At 37.4% G+C, this 17,779-nt stretch overlaps 2 protein-coding genes across 2 annotated transcripts; both read right to left on the bottom strand.

Moving 5' to 3' along the window:
• Positions 1–4,002, bottom strand: LOC146476126 (adenosine receptor A1-like). Its single transcript, XM_085114933.1, has 2 exons — positions 3,876–4,002; positions 1–2,224 (listed from the first exon to the last, which is right to left on the bottom strand). The coding sequence occupies exon 2, from the start codon at positions 2,030–2,032 to the stop codon at positions 935–937; it is 1,098 nt and encodes a 365-aa protein (XP_084971059.1). The 5' UTR covers positions 2,033–2,224; positions 3,876–4,002; the 3' UTR covers positions 1–934.
• Positions 4,003–7,041: 3,039 nt separating this feature from the next.
• LOC146476125 (neuronal acetylcholine receptor subunit beta-3-like) lies at positions 7,042–10,846 on the bottom strand. The gene is made up of 3 exons (XM_085114930.1): positions 10,751–10,846; positions 8,913–9,211; positions 7,042–7,931 (listed from the first exon to the last, which is right to left on the bottom strand). Exons 1-3 carry the CDS (start codon positions 10,837–10,839, stop codon positions 7,075–7,077), a joined length of 1,245 nt encoding a protein of 414 aa, XP_084971056.1. The 5' UTR covers positions 10,840–10,846; the 3' UTR covers positions 7,042–7,074.
• Positions 10,847–17,779: the final 6,933 nt, after the last annotated feature.

The following is a 17,779-nucleotide window of genomic DNA, read 5'->3' as shown; positions in this document are numbered from 1 at the left end:
CAAAACGATGTATTTGAAACAATTTTAATAACATGTTTTCCTTGAACGTTTATATTGATGGTGTAAACTGCTTATTGTACAAGGATCATTTGCTAAAAATACAGGTTTTATTGAAATTGAAACAAGTTTCCACTGTCAGACATGTTTGAACTATACGTGTGCATACTAGAGGTATGGACATTAAATGAGAACTTAAAGTAAAGAAACTGAGGTGGATGAATAAATGAATTTTTTAAAAGCACGTACAACGAAACAACAAATTCAATTCACATTTGACCTGAAATTCGAGCCTGAGTGATGTTGGTGAAAGGCGAGTACCCTACGCACTGCGCCGTTACATTTACCATTATCAAAAAAAAGATGATTGATGGAAGACTAAAACTTGGAAAGGCACTAAAAGGCTCCCCATCCCCTTCCCGAGGTCGGCATCTCTTCTTGATATTATATATGTAAAATAGTTCAGGGACTTCAAAAGCTTAGCTATGGTTAGTTCTGTTTCGTAACTATTGATAATATCTGTTTCTATTTCGTAGCTAAGAGGTTCCTTCTTACATTTTTGTTGACTGCTTTTTTATTCTAACAATCTTTATATATAGGTGACCATATCATCCAATGTTATTCACCGTTTACGGACTTTCTCAGAAATATTTAACTGAGTGGTAATATAACAAGAACTCATATATACACTATCATTATGATGAAAAGCTAGTTTAAAGTGAAGGTCATGGTAAAAGTGGCCTTAGGTTAAATTTAAGTTTAATTTTATTTGAGTTCATAGCAGTCATTGCAGGTTTGCTGTTTTATTTTAGAACCGGAAATATTCGACTTAATTCAAAATGAAAGAAAAAAATCGCGCTCATATATTTTCTGAAGTTAAGTATTTAACAAACGTCTCTGGTATTTTTGCTTCTGTTACTGTCGTATCCTTTCATTTTTAACTTTCAATCTCCGATGCTGTCCGATGAGTAGGATTGTTTAGCGGAATCAACATACTGCTGGTTTGAGGACGCTCTTGGCTGTTTCCTCCGTCGGAAAAGTCATCAACGGCAAGTCCACCACGTCCGCACCTCATAATATTCATGATTGCACTGCGGTACCTTGAGAGTCTCCAAGCGTAAATGCAAGGATCCAGGGCGAATTTCATGACCAGCACATCAAATGTAAGGACTCTTGAGAGATCGAGTCTTAAATTCTCCCTAAGAGATAACAAGTGCCGGTCGTAATAGCTGTAAAGCATAAGATTCCAAAAGATAATGGATGGCAGGGTGAAGATCAGAAGAAAGATTACTAGAAGCAGATTCAAGGCGGTGAATTCACGCTGCTGCTCTCTCCTCCGCTTCCTCTGACTATCGTTATCATCCAGACTACTCACGCTGTTAAGATGCACGCGATGAGCTCGGTAGAGAAGTACATAGCACAGAAGAAGAATAATCGCGACCACGTTAGTGTTCAAATGTGTGTCTATCTCTAGCTTGATTCTCAGAGGAACCTCGAATTCAGAGAGAAGAGAGAAGATAACGGAATATATTGTGATTACAGCAAGGGCAATGATGGTGTTTCGGCGAATCACCAACGTGCGATGCTTGTGCGGGAACGATATCGCGACATACTGGCAAATTGTTAAGGCGAGGAGAATTAGGAAAGACGCATTCATCGTAATAAACGAAATATGGATGTTAACTTGAATACAGGCTTCTAGAATCTTTGCCATGTTGGCATTGTTTGTGTTAAAGAGCTTCAAATAAGAAGCAATGTCTAGGAAGGCTGTTAATGGATCTACTATGAGCCCAGTAAGAAAGTCAGCCAACGCAAGCCCCACTATAAAAACTGTTGTGGGTGTCCTGAATGCCTTGAACGGATCCTTGATGATTGCCAGAAGAAGAAGACCGTTACCAAATACTGTTACCGCGGCGATGATTGAGAGATATATTCCTGACACTAAATAGACCATGTCTACGGCTTTGGTGAGGGATGCAATTTCTACAGATGGTTGAGAATGTTCGACTTGTTGAAAAGAAGTTGTGTTATTCATCTTCTTGCCCTCGGCTTTTTTAAAACTGTTTATTTTTCTCGTCGGTTCCAAGATGACCACCAAAGTTATCCTTCAAATATCTTTGGCTATTATGTGGCAAAACTCCGACGCAAACTAAATCTGTTGTCTAACGAATGTGTGTTCTACTCAGGCTAGCGGAGGAGGAGATCCCTGCTGTAGCCTCACAGCTGTCTGAAAATAAATCAAATGAATCAACTGAGAGAAAGGCAGGTTGACAAGTTAAGATTGAGTTCCCTGTTGAGTAAATACGTAAATAGATGGTTTGCTATCTTATCCATCGAGATTTTGCAAGCGTTTAAAAAAAATTTTCCAAAATGTAAGCAACATTTCTTTTTAACCAAAATTGTGTATAGTGTTAGTAGTTTTTGGGAATTTCTGGAGCCTTGTACTGTCATAATTGACACAGCAAAATTTTTTAATCGTTTGATATAACATTTGAAAATACTCCATTGTTGGCTACCGTAATTTTAAAATAAATCTGGCGAAAAACCAATTAACCCATAGCGGCGAAACCTGTCAAAAAATTCATATTGTTATATTAAATTTGTAAAGTAGAATAGCCTTGAAGAATTTCGATTCATATAAGTAGGTTAACGATTAAGGAAAAGAGTCTCTATTTCACTGAAACAGAAAGGTTGCCATTTTAACCCGGAATAAGATTCGTATTCATTCTCTTGCATGTGGTTCTTTCCGTTCTAGAAAGAATACATTGATGGCAAACTGACTGTTTACAGTAATTTGGGATTTGGCCGTCAAAATGTGTAAACAGCTAAAAATTCAATTAGTATTTTACAAATTTTCACTAATGATTCAATGAATCCAGAAACATCCGATAGTTTAGAAATTAATATGAAATGAAAAGAACGATGACAAGGATGTTATCATTGTAAAAAATTAAGTTTTACTTTGTTACGAATATACAATTTTTTAATCTTGTAATAGATCGAAATTTGTTAGATGGCAATCACTAGTCTGTTGCTGTTTTTCTTTTTCTTTTTCTCTTTTTTTTATCGTCACTAGTTCTAATCGACGACTGTAGGCTGCAAGAAAACAGAACGCACGTACGAATACAATACAAATTTATAGTGCGTGTTCATTTAGCGACTGACGGTTTCCACGCCATTCGCTCCAGTAAGCCGGCCCTTACTTATGAAAAGTGCCCGGTAACGTTATTAGCCCGTCAACTGTATTTTAACAGCTTGTTTTGAATTTCAAGAACTGACAACGACGATTCAAAAGGGTACATGTACCTTTGAGACCTTTAATAAAATTCAAACTCAAACTCAAACTCAATACTTATCACGCATCGCATTTGATGGTTTTCTAATTCTGGCGACAGTTAATTCCGGTAATATTCCGATCCTCCAATAATGCATGCATTCATGTTAACCTTATCTATCCGCCATCTTGGATTCCTTGATTTCCCCAAAGCCTCGGAAAAACCGCTCCAGAAAAGCACAAGAATAATATAGAAAATACAAAGTTTAGGATGTGTTTCTTTGGGAAAATCTGAATCCGGATTTTTGAATCCTTAATTACTACTTCCTAAATTTAGATCGATCGATCGACCAACATTCAACTTTCTCTGCTTTACCCTTAGAGACACACACACGCACTAAAAAACGCCAAGTTTGTCAGCTTTTGTAGGCTATATGCAAGGATATAACTCAGGAAAATGTCAACATGTAATTTAACTTACACAAGGGACATGAGGAGCTGTAGAAGCTTTGCTCACAAGATAACTTGCGAAATTTGCGTTTGTGAAAAATTCGTCAATACAATACACAAATTTAATATCTGAAAGAACTGTAATGATACTTACTGCTCTGACTAACGGCATTGATACCAACAAAATTTTTCCGAAGCAAGCTGTAAAAACCCTGCAAATAAAATCATTTTCGGTGCTCGTGAAGTTTTTCTATCTTGCTGTTCAGCGGGATGAATTTTCGCTTCAACAGACAGTAAAAACTCATACTGACAAGATGTCAAAAGAATGATTTCAAGAAAATGCAATTAAAAGCAATAACCCCCAATGTTTGCACAATGATACGTAACTTGTTGTAAGAAATTTCGGTGACACATTTTTTTTACTAGGAAATTTCAGACGCCAAAAATGGTCAGTTTATGTCACAAATGGTGTTATTGATCGTGGTTTGGAATGATAGCTCAATATTAACGCTTTGTCTTACGATTGTGTAGCGTAGTATTGGTGTAGATGGTTACGTTTCGACCAATATACGGCGGTCACTATCAGGCTATGGTATTGACTGCTGTGAATCAAGTGAATTTATTAAATAGATAGTTTTAAACAGACTTTTCAAATAATGAACAATTACCCTGGGTAGTTCGATTGATATTTTTCTTTCTACTGAATTTCTTTTTTGAGCTTCGAGATGATAGTCAACTTCCCGTACATCAATTTCCCTGTCTATGACAAATACATCAAATAATTTCAAATTTTTCAAGTATTTGCACTGTCTGTGAAATGTTTGGACAGTTTATTTTATTGCATTAAAATAATTAACAAGCTAAAATATTAGCAATAATACACAAGTTCAGAGGCTCTTTCATTGTATATTTATTCGCTTAAAACAATCTAACTTGAGGTGAAGCTCACAAGAACGCTGTTTGTACATATTAAAATAAAGACGCTGTCTTTTCTTTTTTTTTTTTAGTGAAATGATCAATTTCTCCTCTCGTCTTCGAATGAATCAACGTATAAGCAGTAAAACATTTTCCTGACTAGCGAGTAGTAGTATACCAATGCTAGCTAGTTGTTGTGGCTGGGGTTGATCTTGTTCTATTTTATCTTAAGGCTAATTGAGACGGAAAATGTGTTGCAATGCTAATGATTTTTTCAACTATAGCTAGGCCCATTTTCATTCCGCGCTACACCAACAAAAATAATTTGGGCGACAAATTGTTACTTGTGAATTGCCCTTGTAACTGAAAAAAGTAATCGGGCCGATAAATCAGTACGTGTAAATTAGCTTTTATTTTTAAACGTGCAAGTTCTTCTTCACAACAATTTGTGTACATCTTAAATGTTTGCGTAGAAATATTATCGGCATCTCACGGAAAAGCCTTTGATGCATGTTCTATCAGTAAAACACACTATCTGCTGTTTGCTAGGTGGAAATGAAAACGTGTAGAGTATAGGTATTGTTCTAGCTGTCTTGACATTTTGATATTATTTGAGTAACATGATAAGAATAAACCCGAGAAGATGTCATCTCAAAAATATCCACTAAAAAGGTTCTCACCAGTGATGAGAGAATTATCTCCGAGGCACGGAAAGAAACCGAGCCAGTGCCTGCTGGTGCATACTCATCATTTTAAAAATCTTTATTTATTTTTTCAACAGTATAGCTTTTTGCATGATAGTATAATTTATAGCTTTAATAAGTATTCTTTCAAATAAAATATAAAGACACCAAGAAGAACAAAAGAAGTCTCAGTTGTTCTCACCAACAACCTCAGGGCCATCTCCGCTTTCAAGATTGCGGTTTCGGTGATCTAGGACGAGTGATCATTGGTGCTTATCTGAAATGAATTATGATTGGTTTAAAGGGAAAGTATCACAAAAATTTGATGTCATTTCAAAACCCCAAAAAGTTGGTCTGACAACAGAAACAAAAGAAATAATTGTCTAGTTTTGTTATCAATTATCACCCCAGTGCAATAAAACTGTCGATTAGTGCCTCTTGCCAGAGACAGATCAGGTCGGAATGGATTGAGACTTGAATAATGTTAGGCTAATGTTTTTTAAGAGTTCGTATTGTTTTCAAAATGTGCTAGAACAGAGTGCGAGTTGTTCCTGTTAAGAATTGAGTTGATTTCTCTCCTCTCGTTGTTCTAAAATCATTTTGTAGCAAATTGAAGGTCTTTTTTACCACTTTTAACAAAAGAGGTCATAAACCGTATGATACTTCCCCTTTAAGTTTTGCAAGACATATAGGGTGATTGTTTACCCTGCTCTACTTTTGATTAACATGGACGTGTCAAGCGTGGATCTGAACGCTTTCAAAAAGGTGCAGGATCCTAGAGCTTAAAAACAAAATCCCCTAGGCCTTCTTTATTTTTAATTAAAGGAATATTTTCTCTGCCCTCACCCCTTTTGACGTTTTGATAACTCAAAAATCCAATTACCATTTACTAAGTGGGTATGAATATTCTCTGGAAATGTTCAGTATTCCAAAGGTTGTGTGCAAAATTTTAACCCCAAAGAAATTCCAAAATTACGATTTTGACTGACCAAAACGTCAAGCCCCTATAATTTAACGTTATTTGAAAAATTACAAAAAAGACTTTTAAAACGTTTGATTTAATGCTCAGGAGGGTGAAAAGTTTCAACCTGAATAACCCTTTAACTTCCACATTGTGAAAACTTCGTAGTTGTCTTTTTGTACATTAGTCTTTGTAAAATCATGACACTTTTAATGCTTATGAATGAATACAATGTAACTCATTAGGTAACGGAAGAAATAAATAAATAAATAAATAAATAAAGTATACTAATCAATAAATATTAGTGAAGAAAGATGATTGATAGAGGGGTAACAAGGGGAAGAATGAAACCTGTTAATTATAACTATTTAATAGAGAGTAAAATCTAAGGGCGACTGAAATAAAAATATCCTACAGACCGCCATGTTCCGAAAGAAACGATGTTCGTTCATCCGTTTCTTGTAGACTATAAAACATCATTCTTTTCTCGTAAACACATTTTTAAAAAAAAATGTATCCCTTTACTACGTTTTTACCCTTGAAAATGCATACTTATGATTCATAAGTATGTCATCAGTACTCATTTTCTTGTCTTTAATAACTAGCGATTTTTGAGACAAGAACCTCTAACAATGGCTCGTTTCATTTCGAAATTCTAGCAAGCGTAGCCAAACTCAAATCACACCCGTTTCCAAATGCAAAAGCGCATTTATCCGTGTGAGTACTTTGATAAAAAGTATAGTTCTGAGAAGCCAGTATGGATAATTGATATGTGGTGTGAAAAAGGCGAAAGATCATTTTACATCATATAGCTTGTCCATTTCTGCATTCAGAGGCTTGGCCAAGGAAGGACCGTAGGTGAACACAACAATAGTCGAAACGAAGAAAGAAACGACGAAAGTCCAGAAGAAAATTCTATCCAAGGCCTTGCCAATTTGACGCCAAGTCTCGATCCAGTCTTCTTCCTCTTCTTGCACGTTCATGACACTGTTAGTGAACAGCTGGCTTGAGGAGCTTCCTGAGAGACTTCTCATGTCAAAAAAGCTTTTTTTCCTGTACCTATCCTCCGTTACCTGCAGCTGACCATCTTCCATCTTGCAATCATCTGATTTACCACTTTCGCAATCTACCACCATTACTTGCACCGGGGATTCGATTTTGGTCGAGCGTTTCCGCTTAGCGGCCTTTCGGCAACACCGATAAAACTTGTTGATGAACAAGCACCATTTGAGGTATGCAGGTGGCTCGGAGGTACAGTGATGTGCTTTGAGTACAACAATGGTGGCGGTCAACGCCAATCCTATTTCCATCATGATTATTATGTAGTATACACCGATCAATGGCAGCGTGTCCGACTGCTCTGGCAGAGCTTCCGTCACAATGATCAAATATACACTAACGGAGAGAAGGACCGTGCAGCTGAAACCGATTCGTTCTCCGCTCTCGGCAGGGATGAAGAAGCTAACAAGAATAAGGGCTCCGATTAACATACAGGGCATCATTGAGAAGACGACAAAGTGAAGTGGCTTGCGGCGGATTACGAAGGTCAAGTGGATCTCTGTGAATGGATAGGGGTGTTCCCTGGGAATCCTCTCTTTCCTACGTGCCTCAACCATTTGAACTGACCAACCACCATTGTTGCTTATTTGTTCTGAAATTAAAGCCAGAAGTGTTAATTTGAAATGCTGTAAATGTTAAATATTTACTTCATTTGGGAGAAGATGAATGCCTACGTAAGAAGGCCTATGACATAAATTTGGTTAAGAATTTGCGGTAGCCTGTTGACAACTTTTTATTCTTCACTTTTTGACGTGATTTTCAATGCGAAAACTTAATGTAATTTAAACCCTCAATTCGATTGATTTTAGGTCAATAGCCTTAATAGTCTTTAGTTTTGATTATGAAGTCAAGTTTGGCGTTTTCCCAGCAAGTGAGACAATTGTCTACCTTGTTCGTTTTCCTACGATTGACTTATTACTTGTTTTTCTTTGAGTTCTGATTGGCTCGTTATGTGGGCAATCTGCAACATTTGCGACGTCTCCCAGTATTAGTCGAGAGAAAAAAAAAGAACGAACAACAGAGGAATACTCTAATTCATAAACGCAATGGTGCTTCAGGTCATCAGGGTCGAGGGAAAGTAGAGCCTTAGGCCAGGTGTAGGCCTACTAAATAATACCGCTTAAAAGGGAAGTTTCATGGGTTTTTGATATCTTTTGTTAAAAATGATGAAATAAGACCTTCAATCAGCTGCCAAATAATTCTAGAATGACGAGAGGAAAGAATGCAACTTGATTCTTGAAAGGAACAACTCGTGATCTGTTCGAGCGCATTTTGGAAACAAAAATGCGAGAACTTGAAAAACATTAGCTTAACATTGTTCAAGTTTCAATCCATACCGGCCTACTCTGTCTCTGGCCAGAGGAACTAATCGACAGTTTTATTGCATTTGGGTGATAATTGATAACAAAACTAGACAATTATTTATTTGTTCCTGTTGTCAGACAAACTTTTTGGGGTTTTCAAATGACATCAAATTTGCGTGATACTTCCCCTTTAAGGTCATTGTGATTGGCTAATTTTGGCTCACGACTGTCATCTAAAAACTGCATTATTCGGTACATGTACGGCGTACCAAATTCTTCGTCGTCGTCGTCGTCGTCGTGTTCCTCCGTGCCTTTTGCATCTCTGTCACTTTTATGGTTTTCTAGTCGCTTTTCTTCGGTCCTAATATCAATCAGCGTCTTGTCTGCCGTTAATGAACCAAAAATCATTTCACAACGGTGTTCGTCGTACGGAAAATACGTGACGTCAAAGTTACACGTGCTTTTAAAGGACACAGGGGAATTCCAGTCGCTCATCCCATTGTGGTAGATAACGATCCATGTCTTGAACTTCTCTGTGTAGCCTGCCTGAGCAACATTATCATCTGCACTATAGAAAAAATAAACAAACCCAAGTGATGCGAAAACTAGAGAGTATATTCTCAACACTTGCCCTATCAAGCCCGTGGCCACTTTTCCAAGGCAGTAGAAGAAAAATAGAAACCGAGTGATGGAATCAATATTTCGTTATCATTTAAATATTTAGAACCTTGCATTGAAGACCCGTTACCTCAGATAATTTCCGCATCCTCAAGATGTTTGGCGGGACTCATGGTGTTTTATTGGATTACTGAAAGCTAGACTTAAGTATTTTTTATAACCGTATGTAAATTCCCAATTAGCCAATCAGAAGCCTAGTCTGACTTTCCTAACATCATACGATATCAAGTCACTGATCTGATATTGCAGGATATCATGGTCACTCTTAAGTAAAGTAATGTTACCGTACGATAAGCTGAAATTAAATTGTTCTAATAAAAAAAAACTTCGTACTTTACAGTGTAAGATTTAGTTGGTGTTTTCCGGTCGTAAAAAGAGTAAAATCAATTTCCCGCTAAAACTAAACTGGACAGATTTTATTACCGTAACTACTAAAAATATCGCCGGATTTTGGACTGAATTTGGGTACGGTAAATACCTAATCGTACCTTATTGGTAAGCTTAAATCGGCGGCATATATCAGGCTCGTTTGGTCTCGCCAAAATACGAACCATGGCTCAACCAAACTCGCCTGATATACCGCCGAAGCGTATCAAAAAGGTACCATTAGGTGTAATAATAATAGTCGATTTTACACTTAGTGACCGATTCTTTGAGTGGAAGCGTGGGTGAAATTGAGGTGCTTACCGTTTACATGGAAAACCAGGAAATTCCAGTTGGAAAATCAAATGGTACGCATCATTCCGTTTGGAGTACTTCTGAAATTATGGGCTTCTGGTCAAAGTGATGCATTTTTATTACTCCTTTTGGGATTGACAGCTGATGTTCATACATTTTGCATGTTATCCATCTTCTGTTAAGACAAGCTAAATCATTTCTTATTTATGCCGAAAATTTCCCTCCGGGTAGTTTGTGTAAATGGTAAGCACCCCATGTAACACGGTGTTTGTAGACCTTTGAAGTACAGCTGTTTGACGATTCAAAGAAGTCTCAGATGAGGCTGTCTCTTGCTTGGTAGCCAAGATCCTAGTGCATGACCTTAAAAGGTTCCTAATTTCACAGTTACACCCTCATTCTGGTTTCAGATGCATTAGTTATATGCTGGAATAAAAAAAATGACAATAACAAGAAAAAAAATGGCTCTACCGAATTCACTCGAATGAACTCCTGGAGTGTTTACTATAAGCTCATTCTCTAAGCTGTTTTGAGGATGGGTTAAATCCAGAATTACTAACTAACGAGCAAGTTAGAAGGACAGATTTTACAATGTCCTTAAAACTAGTGCCTCAGGAATCTATTTCAACCGGAGTTTAGGTAACGCCTTATAAGGCTATGAATTGAAAGAGGGCGTTTAACAGAGAGGGGCGTTAATTTAATTTGCATAATGTAAAATACTTCTGATTAGGTGAAAATACTTCCATTCACTCACTTGTTGAACAGCACAATATCAGGAGCCCATATCTCCTCTGGACTCACAAGAATCTTCTTCAGACCACCAAAATTACTTGGTTTCCACATGAGAAAAGTGTTATTCCAGCGCTGAAACATGGAGAAGAAATGAGATAATGACCTTGTACGATTAACCAACCACCTTAGCATGACATTTTGTTTGCCTGTAGTTTTGACCGTTTTGTGGTTATTTTCACGAATTGTAAACATAGTTTTTCGAAATCCTCAAAAGTTTACTCCACGTTTGTGTATATTTCGTTACACTTCAAAGTAAGTTTCAAGTGACAACACAGTTTGGTCCTGATCGACTTGAAATGAATTTTAGTTCACTGCTTACATGTATGTTGGAGTAACTTTATTATGATTTAACAAAATTCCGCATTTACTCCAACAAAGAGACGCCTGGTGTAAAAATAACCTTTCAAAGGGATCACTAGTTTTGAACTTAAAATTTTTAGTTTGATTTTTTAAGCTAAAATATAATTCCATAAAACAGTTACTGTGCGTCTGTTCCCATCTAAACTGTTCGAATTATCGAAGTGAGCTAGTTCGGTTTCGATATGTGGTTTACATGTTACCCTTGGATCTCTCGAAAATTTTTCAAAATAGTTCATACTCGTTTTGTCGAGAAATCGCAAAAATTGGTTACGTACCCAAACATCAGTATTAAGAAACGGAAAAATTAGTTTCTGAAAAACACAAAATATTGGCTAATTCACACTTGATACACTAAATACACGAAAATTTCATGCCATACAATGGTGATATCAGTGGCCAATAAGGCAATACTATATGACCTTTTATTGCCTAGGTGGGTACCTGATCACCTGGACTTTCTCATTTCATTTTTTTGCGCAATTAAACGTCTTCGCTTATTAAAAGTACACAGCGTAGGCCGTTTTAGTTGGACGTCGCCTGAAATGTGCGGCTGAGAGATAATTCTTTCGTTTCTGAGCGAGTTTCAAATCGGATGACTGAGTATCGTTTCAAAAGGATCTACCTTCACAGATCTATATCGTAGACACTTACAAATTGGACGTTTTTTTTTTTTCAGCCCGGATTATAAATGGTTTATTTTTAGATGTGCGCTCTTTGCAGAAATTATTCTAAAGGCCAACTAGCAAAATGAAATGGAGAAAATAATTTCGTAGTTGTTGTAAACCCACCTTTAACACTATTCTAAACTTAAACGTTAATTTTGCTTTCGAATCGAAGTAACAACTGTCGAACACGTGTTCTCTAATTCGACTCAAACATGGCAGCTACAACATTCTGCGGGGTGACCCGAAAAAAAGGTCAGGGACCAAGAATCCCGTGGTGTCCCTAGTCAGTAACGTTACAAGAGTAGTGAACGCACATCTCCCGATGGGACTGCAGAAGTGTGACGTTGTCATTTGAGACCTTAACATCAAGAAAATACTTGAACTTGCCCCTCCCTTTATCCAAAACACCCACCTGTTTGATAAATGTGTCTGTAGAGACTACCTGACCTTTTTTATCCTGTGTAAAAAATAAATAAATAAATAAATAAATAAATAAATAAATAAAAAGTATGGCTATATTTCGGTCAGGTGTGGAGCTGAAACTCGGTAAAATAAACTTGCGAGCAAGTACTAGTGTTAGTCTGTTAGTTCGGTCAGTAAAATCATAACGAAAAACATGTAACTGCAAACAGTTACGGGTCATGGTCCACAGGAAACCTGACAACTAAAAGCATTTATTACTTAGATATAATTATACAATCAGCGAACATTTGCATGTGCGTGTTATCAAAGAACTAATCGTGCAATAACTAGTTTTGTTGTTAGTAGAGTATTAAAATACGCTACTAACAATATAAATGATGCACGTATAGTTCGTCACACGAGATTTGTTGGCGAAGAGAAATAGAAGACAGCAAGAAGAAGGATCCTTAATTTTTTATTTCTCCCAATACTACTACCAAAAAATTCTTGCTGAAGGATAAAGGGCGAGAAATTCTCTTTTGACAACTAGTTATTCTGGGTAATCGCCTTGACACAAGGTTTATCCAACATTTTCCGGTCCACCTCAAATCATACATCGACAACATCACGAAACTACTGATTTCCCAGGCCCGGTAATTTATCGCCACTTTTACTTCCAGATACACGTATCTTAGGTGTATACATGTACTGCTGCATGCGTTTCAAACACCAGAATTTTATAACATTGTTTCTAATAAGTTGAACACGTTTACTTCTCTTACAAAAGGTGACAATGCTACTCCATTGCGAAAACTGTTCCATTGAACGGAGGTCTTTTCCCTTGTCTAGCTCTAAAGTTATTGTAACAGTGAAAAAGGTTCTGTTCATTTCGTTTCTCGTTCTCAACTTTAAAACCGTTGCGGCGACTCTTGCCAGCTTTCGGCTTTGCCAGCTTACACATAGCGTGCTACTCAAATTGCATGGCAGAGCGAGCTACTTGGCTAATGTCCCGTATACGGATCGGATTATCTTGGACGTGGTTCGGTTTTCCGTACCGTAACCCTCAAATTGGTTTCTTCGGTGTGCGGTAGGGTTTTCTCTTACGCGAGGCTGGTCTGACCTTCGTCTATTTAGAGAAACTTTTAAGAAGATCGAATGCTACCATACACCATGTACATGTATTGCACAACCAGCGATTCGGTTTTTTCCGTATGAAATACACTTTAGTTTACAGCATACAGTTTCATTTGGTCCATGCTGAATTCGGTTTTGACCTTCTTGTTGTCAAAACAACTAGGCAACTCGCGTGGTACTGTAAAGAATGAAATTTTAGTAGGTTTTGACTAATGTGTGTTTTTTCCTTGCTTGTTTGTCTTTCTTGCGTTCTTGTTTTATTATTTTTCCTTCAAACAGATCTCATAGGCAATTCATTTACAATACGCAAAAATAAAATAAAATAAAAGAGAAGAGAAGATAAGATTATGTAAAGCAAATTCATTTTGGTTCAATTTGTGGGCAAAAGAGTAAAAACCATATAAAAGAGTGTTCTGGCTGAAAACATACTGGTTCATTCCAAACATATTTTTTGGCATTGCACTTTGAAGACATTCTGCTTCGGAGAGAGTTCTCTCCCCCCCCCCCCCTTTATGCATGTAGCTTACTTTGGTAGATTCTATTAAAGCGACGAGATTTTAATTTGGAGTAATAATGTTACACTGCTCTGCTTTTCTGGTATAACTCGAATTTCATACGTCGCTTTAACAAAAACTAATACTCAGGTCAGGAATTTCAAAACTAGTAAGGTTAGCGCTAAAATCGCATACAATGGAGGCCGAAATAGTTGTCAGTCGTAGAGATAAATCCTCCGAAATACTTTCATGCTATGGGTTATAATATACATGTAGCTTCTGTTACCGGATAGAACAGAACTCACCACATCCACGACGGAATTCAACTGAACCACGAACTTGACTTTGACTGCTTCTGACGAATTCAGCACGGGCCGAACCATGCGATCTTTGTTTGTCTGACTGAACAGCTCTTGCCGAAGTCGGTGCTCATCTGAAAGGCTTATTCTAGGCATCGGGTTAGGCATCGCCGGGTTAGTCCCTGTACACTCTGTAGGAAAATAGTTATTAACAAAATACGTGTGAGCACATTGTCGAGTTACCTATTAAATCTGAATAAGTTAGCTTTAGCCTGAATGATGTACATGTAAGACACCGTCACGGCGCGTTTAGCGACCTTACCAAAGCATGCCATTGACTATTGTGGTCTTGAACTACCATAAGGATTTCAGCATATTTTTTACCTTTTAATATTTCATTTTAGTTTTCTGCTTTTCTCTCATTCATAAATTTATCGTAATTTAATTTGTTTATTCTTTTTGCCACACTGGGTCAATATTGCCCTACCAAGTAAGTTGCATTGTTGAAACTCGGAGATGAACTTTTTGCCCTGCAGGCTTGCCCTAATCATACGCTCCCAACGACTTCTTCCTCAATCATAAACTCTACCTTTATGGAACAAGTGACCAAGCGATATTGCCTATATTGAATTTTTAAACTTTTTAAAGTTTAAAAGTACAGAAGTTTTAATCTTCATTTGGGTTCACGAGCTTTCCAAGCCTCATCATGTGGGAAACTGACAAACTCTTCGAAAATGATATACGTTTTCAGGAACATTTAAGGTTTCAAGAGATTAGGTTAGGTGTCAATTCAGATTTTAAAACAAAGACATTATGTGTGTTTGATTTTGCCGATTGGCACCAACGAACAAACGCTCGGCGCATGTAAACAAGCTTAACAAAGAATCGAATCGCCTGAAACATTCGAAATATTCAGTATTAACTAGAAGTCTGGGCTTGGTACTTGCAAAAGAATCATTAAGACGCAAACCGGAAGAGTGGTTTGTCACCGTGAGCTGATTAGAAGCCAACCATTAAGGAATTTTTCAGACGCCGTGCCCTTTTACGCGCCATATCTAATTTATGGCGGTTGGTGGTGCAAAATCGACTGAAACAGAAACCGCCAAACTTGAGACACTCAGTAACCTGTCGACAATGATGGACTCCGATTGATATGCCGAGCAACTCTCATGTACTTCACACTGATCCTTGTATTTTCCTTTTGAATTATCATTCAGTCGCTGTACTCGCGGTACTCGGTTTAAGACATTTGGATGGTATTTTTTCAGTGTTCTATTGTGCAAGCGCCCCACATTCGAAATTCTCGTTTGTGTTTAATTTACACTAGGAGGGAACTCATAGGTTGTGGTCACTCTTACGTTTGAAGCGCTCCCAGAAGCTAACATTTGAGACCGACTGTTTAAAATTACCTTAGTTTGTAGACACAACTCTATGCACTCGAGTTTAAGTCAGCAAAAACAAAAACAAAGCATCAAAGTGACATGTGATAATATAAATTTACTTCTCTAATAAAACAGACAGCTGTCACTCACCTGTGTTATGCAACAAGAATAGTAGAACAGCCATCTTCAAAATGAAGCGTATCATATTGAGTGACTTTGCTGAAACAAATACGTTTGCGTTTTGCTTCTTCAGTCACTCTTTGCAGCGAATAACAACGCAATGTTAAACATGACAAAAGTGACGGGTCCTTTGAAACCGGCTATTGTGATTAGGCTTTTAATTTGCAGATACTCTACAGACAAAAGAATCAAATTCTGTTATTCTATAGGTATTTTTGTCCCTTGAGGCATCCTACAAAACTATTGCGCTTCTTAATGACTGCTAAGAAGGGTCAGTCAAGACAATGAGCGCGAGTGTTGCATGGGATAAAGTGCCCGAGCATAGATAGAAGCGCCCGAGTGGCTTTCTATCTAATGTGAGTGATATTATATCCCATAAGAAACATGCGACTAATGAACCGTCTTAGAACATGGTCACATCCACGAAGACTCCATATTTCATGCAGCTTCTATTTATGAGCATATTTTTATTGTGTCATTCACACTTCGGAATCACGTTTTTAATTTGTTTTAGGCGCTGCCGCAATGTTGGTAGAGTTTTATGAATGGCAATGCCATTCTTTCATTAGAGCTTTGTTAATTCTTTGTTGTTTGATGGTTCATTTAAGGTTACCCTATACCTTCAGAAGTGTCTCGCGTTTAAGCGATGTAGCGCGTCCAGTTTAAACTGTAGATATCTAAACCCCTATATCAACCTAAAGCTTATAGAGCTGGCTATCAAACTACACCAAGAAGTTTGAAATAAAATGAATTGTCGAATTTTTTACGACCTCTAAATGTGAGCTTCCGAATCACCTTTTTAAAGCTACAAGTCAAAGCGAATTTTGTTTTTCGCTAATTTAATTTGCTCCTCAGTTTCCGGACCCAAAGCGCTAAAAAAACTTGGCTGCGTTTTGCCATATTCAATCGCAATGAAAAGTTATAGAGCATTTTCGAAATAAGAGGGAAAAAATGTGGAGTGATCGTACAAAAATCGCTCTCGGAGAAAAAGTATTCCGAAAGAAAAAATTCGCAGACAAGTTTTTGTTGTTTATATGTTAAACCAGCTACTGTCCAAATTTGCGAGAAAACAGAGCCAAAAATTCGGCAATTCGTTTTATTTCAAAATTCTTGGTTTAGTTTGATAGCCAGCTCTATAGCTTTAATTTGATATAAGGGTTTAGGTATCTACAGTTTAAATGGAACGCGCTACATCGCTTAGACGCAAGACACCTCTGAAGACATCTCTGGAGGTATGGAGTAACCTTAATTTGCTTCGGCTACGAGCCAGTACACTGAGCTCGTGGAACTTAAGGCCGTCCTTGTCACTCCAGCGTTACTTACCTTTGAGTGCACAAGTATATCCGAGTACTTGGAAAATGAATTCAGTAAAACTACACGATTCCAAAAGCCTACCACAGTGAACGAAATTGAGCAAAGGGAAGGAGATAGAATTCAAAAAAAAAAAAAAAGACTCGACACGGTGAGAGCAATCTCTCTTTTAATTATACCCAAAAATTGTTAAGGAATTGGTTTCTTATTTTAGTAATATTAAAATCTCTAGCTTAAGTTAGGTAAAGAAACATCGTCGAAGAAAATGGTCGCTGTTATTATTGCAAGTTTACCTGTTGCTTTAGTTAATTAATAGCGTGTATTTGCAGCAAAATTATCAAATACATTAGCATGCTCTATATGGGGCATACTAATTAGCTCTTATTTTACCCCACAATTTCCCTGTGCTTCAAAGACCACGCCACTTTACGTAATTTCCGAGAGTTTATTGAACACAAAGCATACAAATACTGGGCACTCATTGGCTGAGTGGGTGAGGCCACATTCTAATGGCAGTATGAGCACACGAAAGTTTCGAACAAACACAAACAAAACTACTTATTAACTTCGAAGAAATTATCGCGACAAGTAAATTTGGCAAAATATGCCGTACATCTTCCAGGAAAAATGAATAAGAGGTACCAGTGTCAAATTGAGCTCTGAAAGGGACGGATAAGGTTTTTTTAATCACGCCACGATTCTGGGCAACTACAAATATTTTGCTTGAAGGATCTGCCGAAACCATGTTTGCAGTGTGCGTTTCT

The sequence above is a fragment of the Pavona decussata genome, unplaced genomic scaffold, assembly GCF_977016875.1.
Source record: "Pavona decussata unplaced genomic scaffold, jaPavDecu1.1 SCAFFOLD_79, whole genome shotgun sequence".
Taxonomy (NCBI): domain Eukaryota; kingdom Metazoa; phylum Cnidaria; class Anthozoa; order Scleractinia; family Agariciidae; genus Pavona; species Pavona decussata.
Note: the sequence above shows the minus strand (reverse complement) of the source record. Positions and strands in the feature narration are given on the sequence as shown.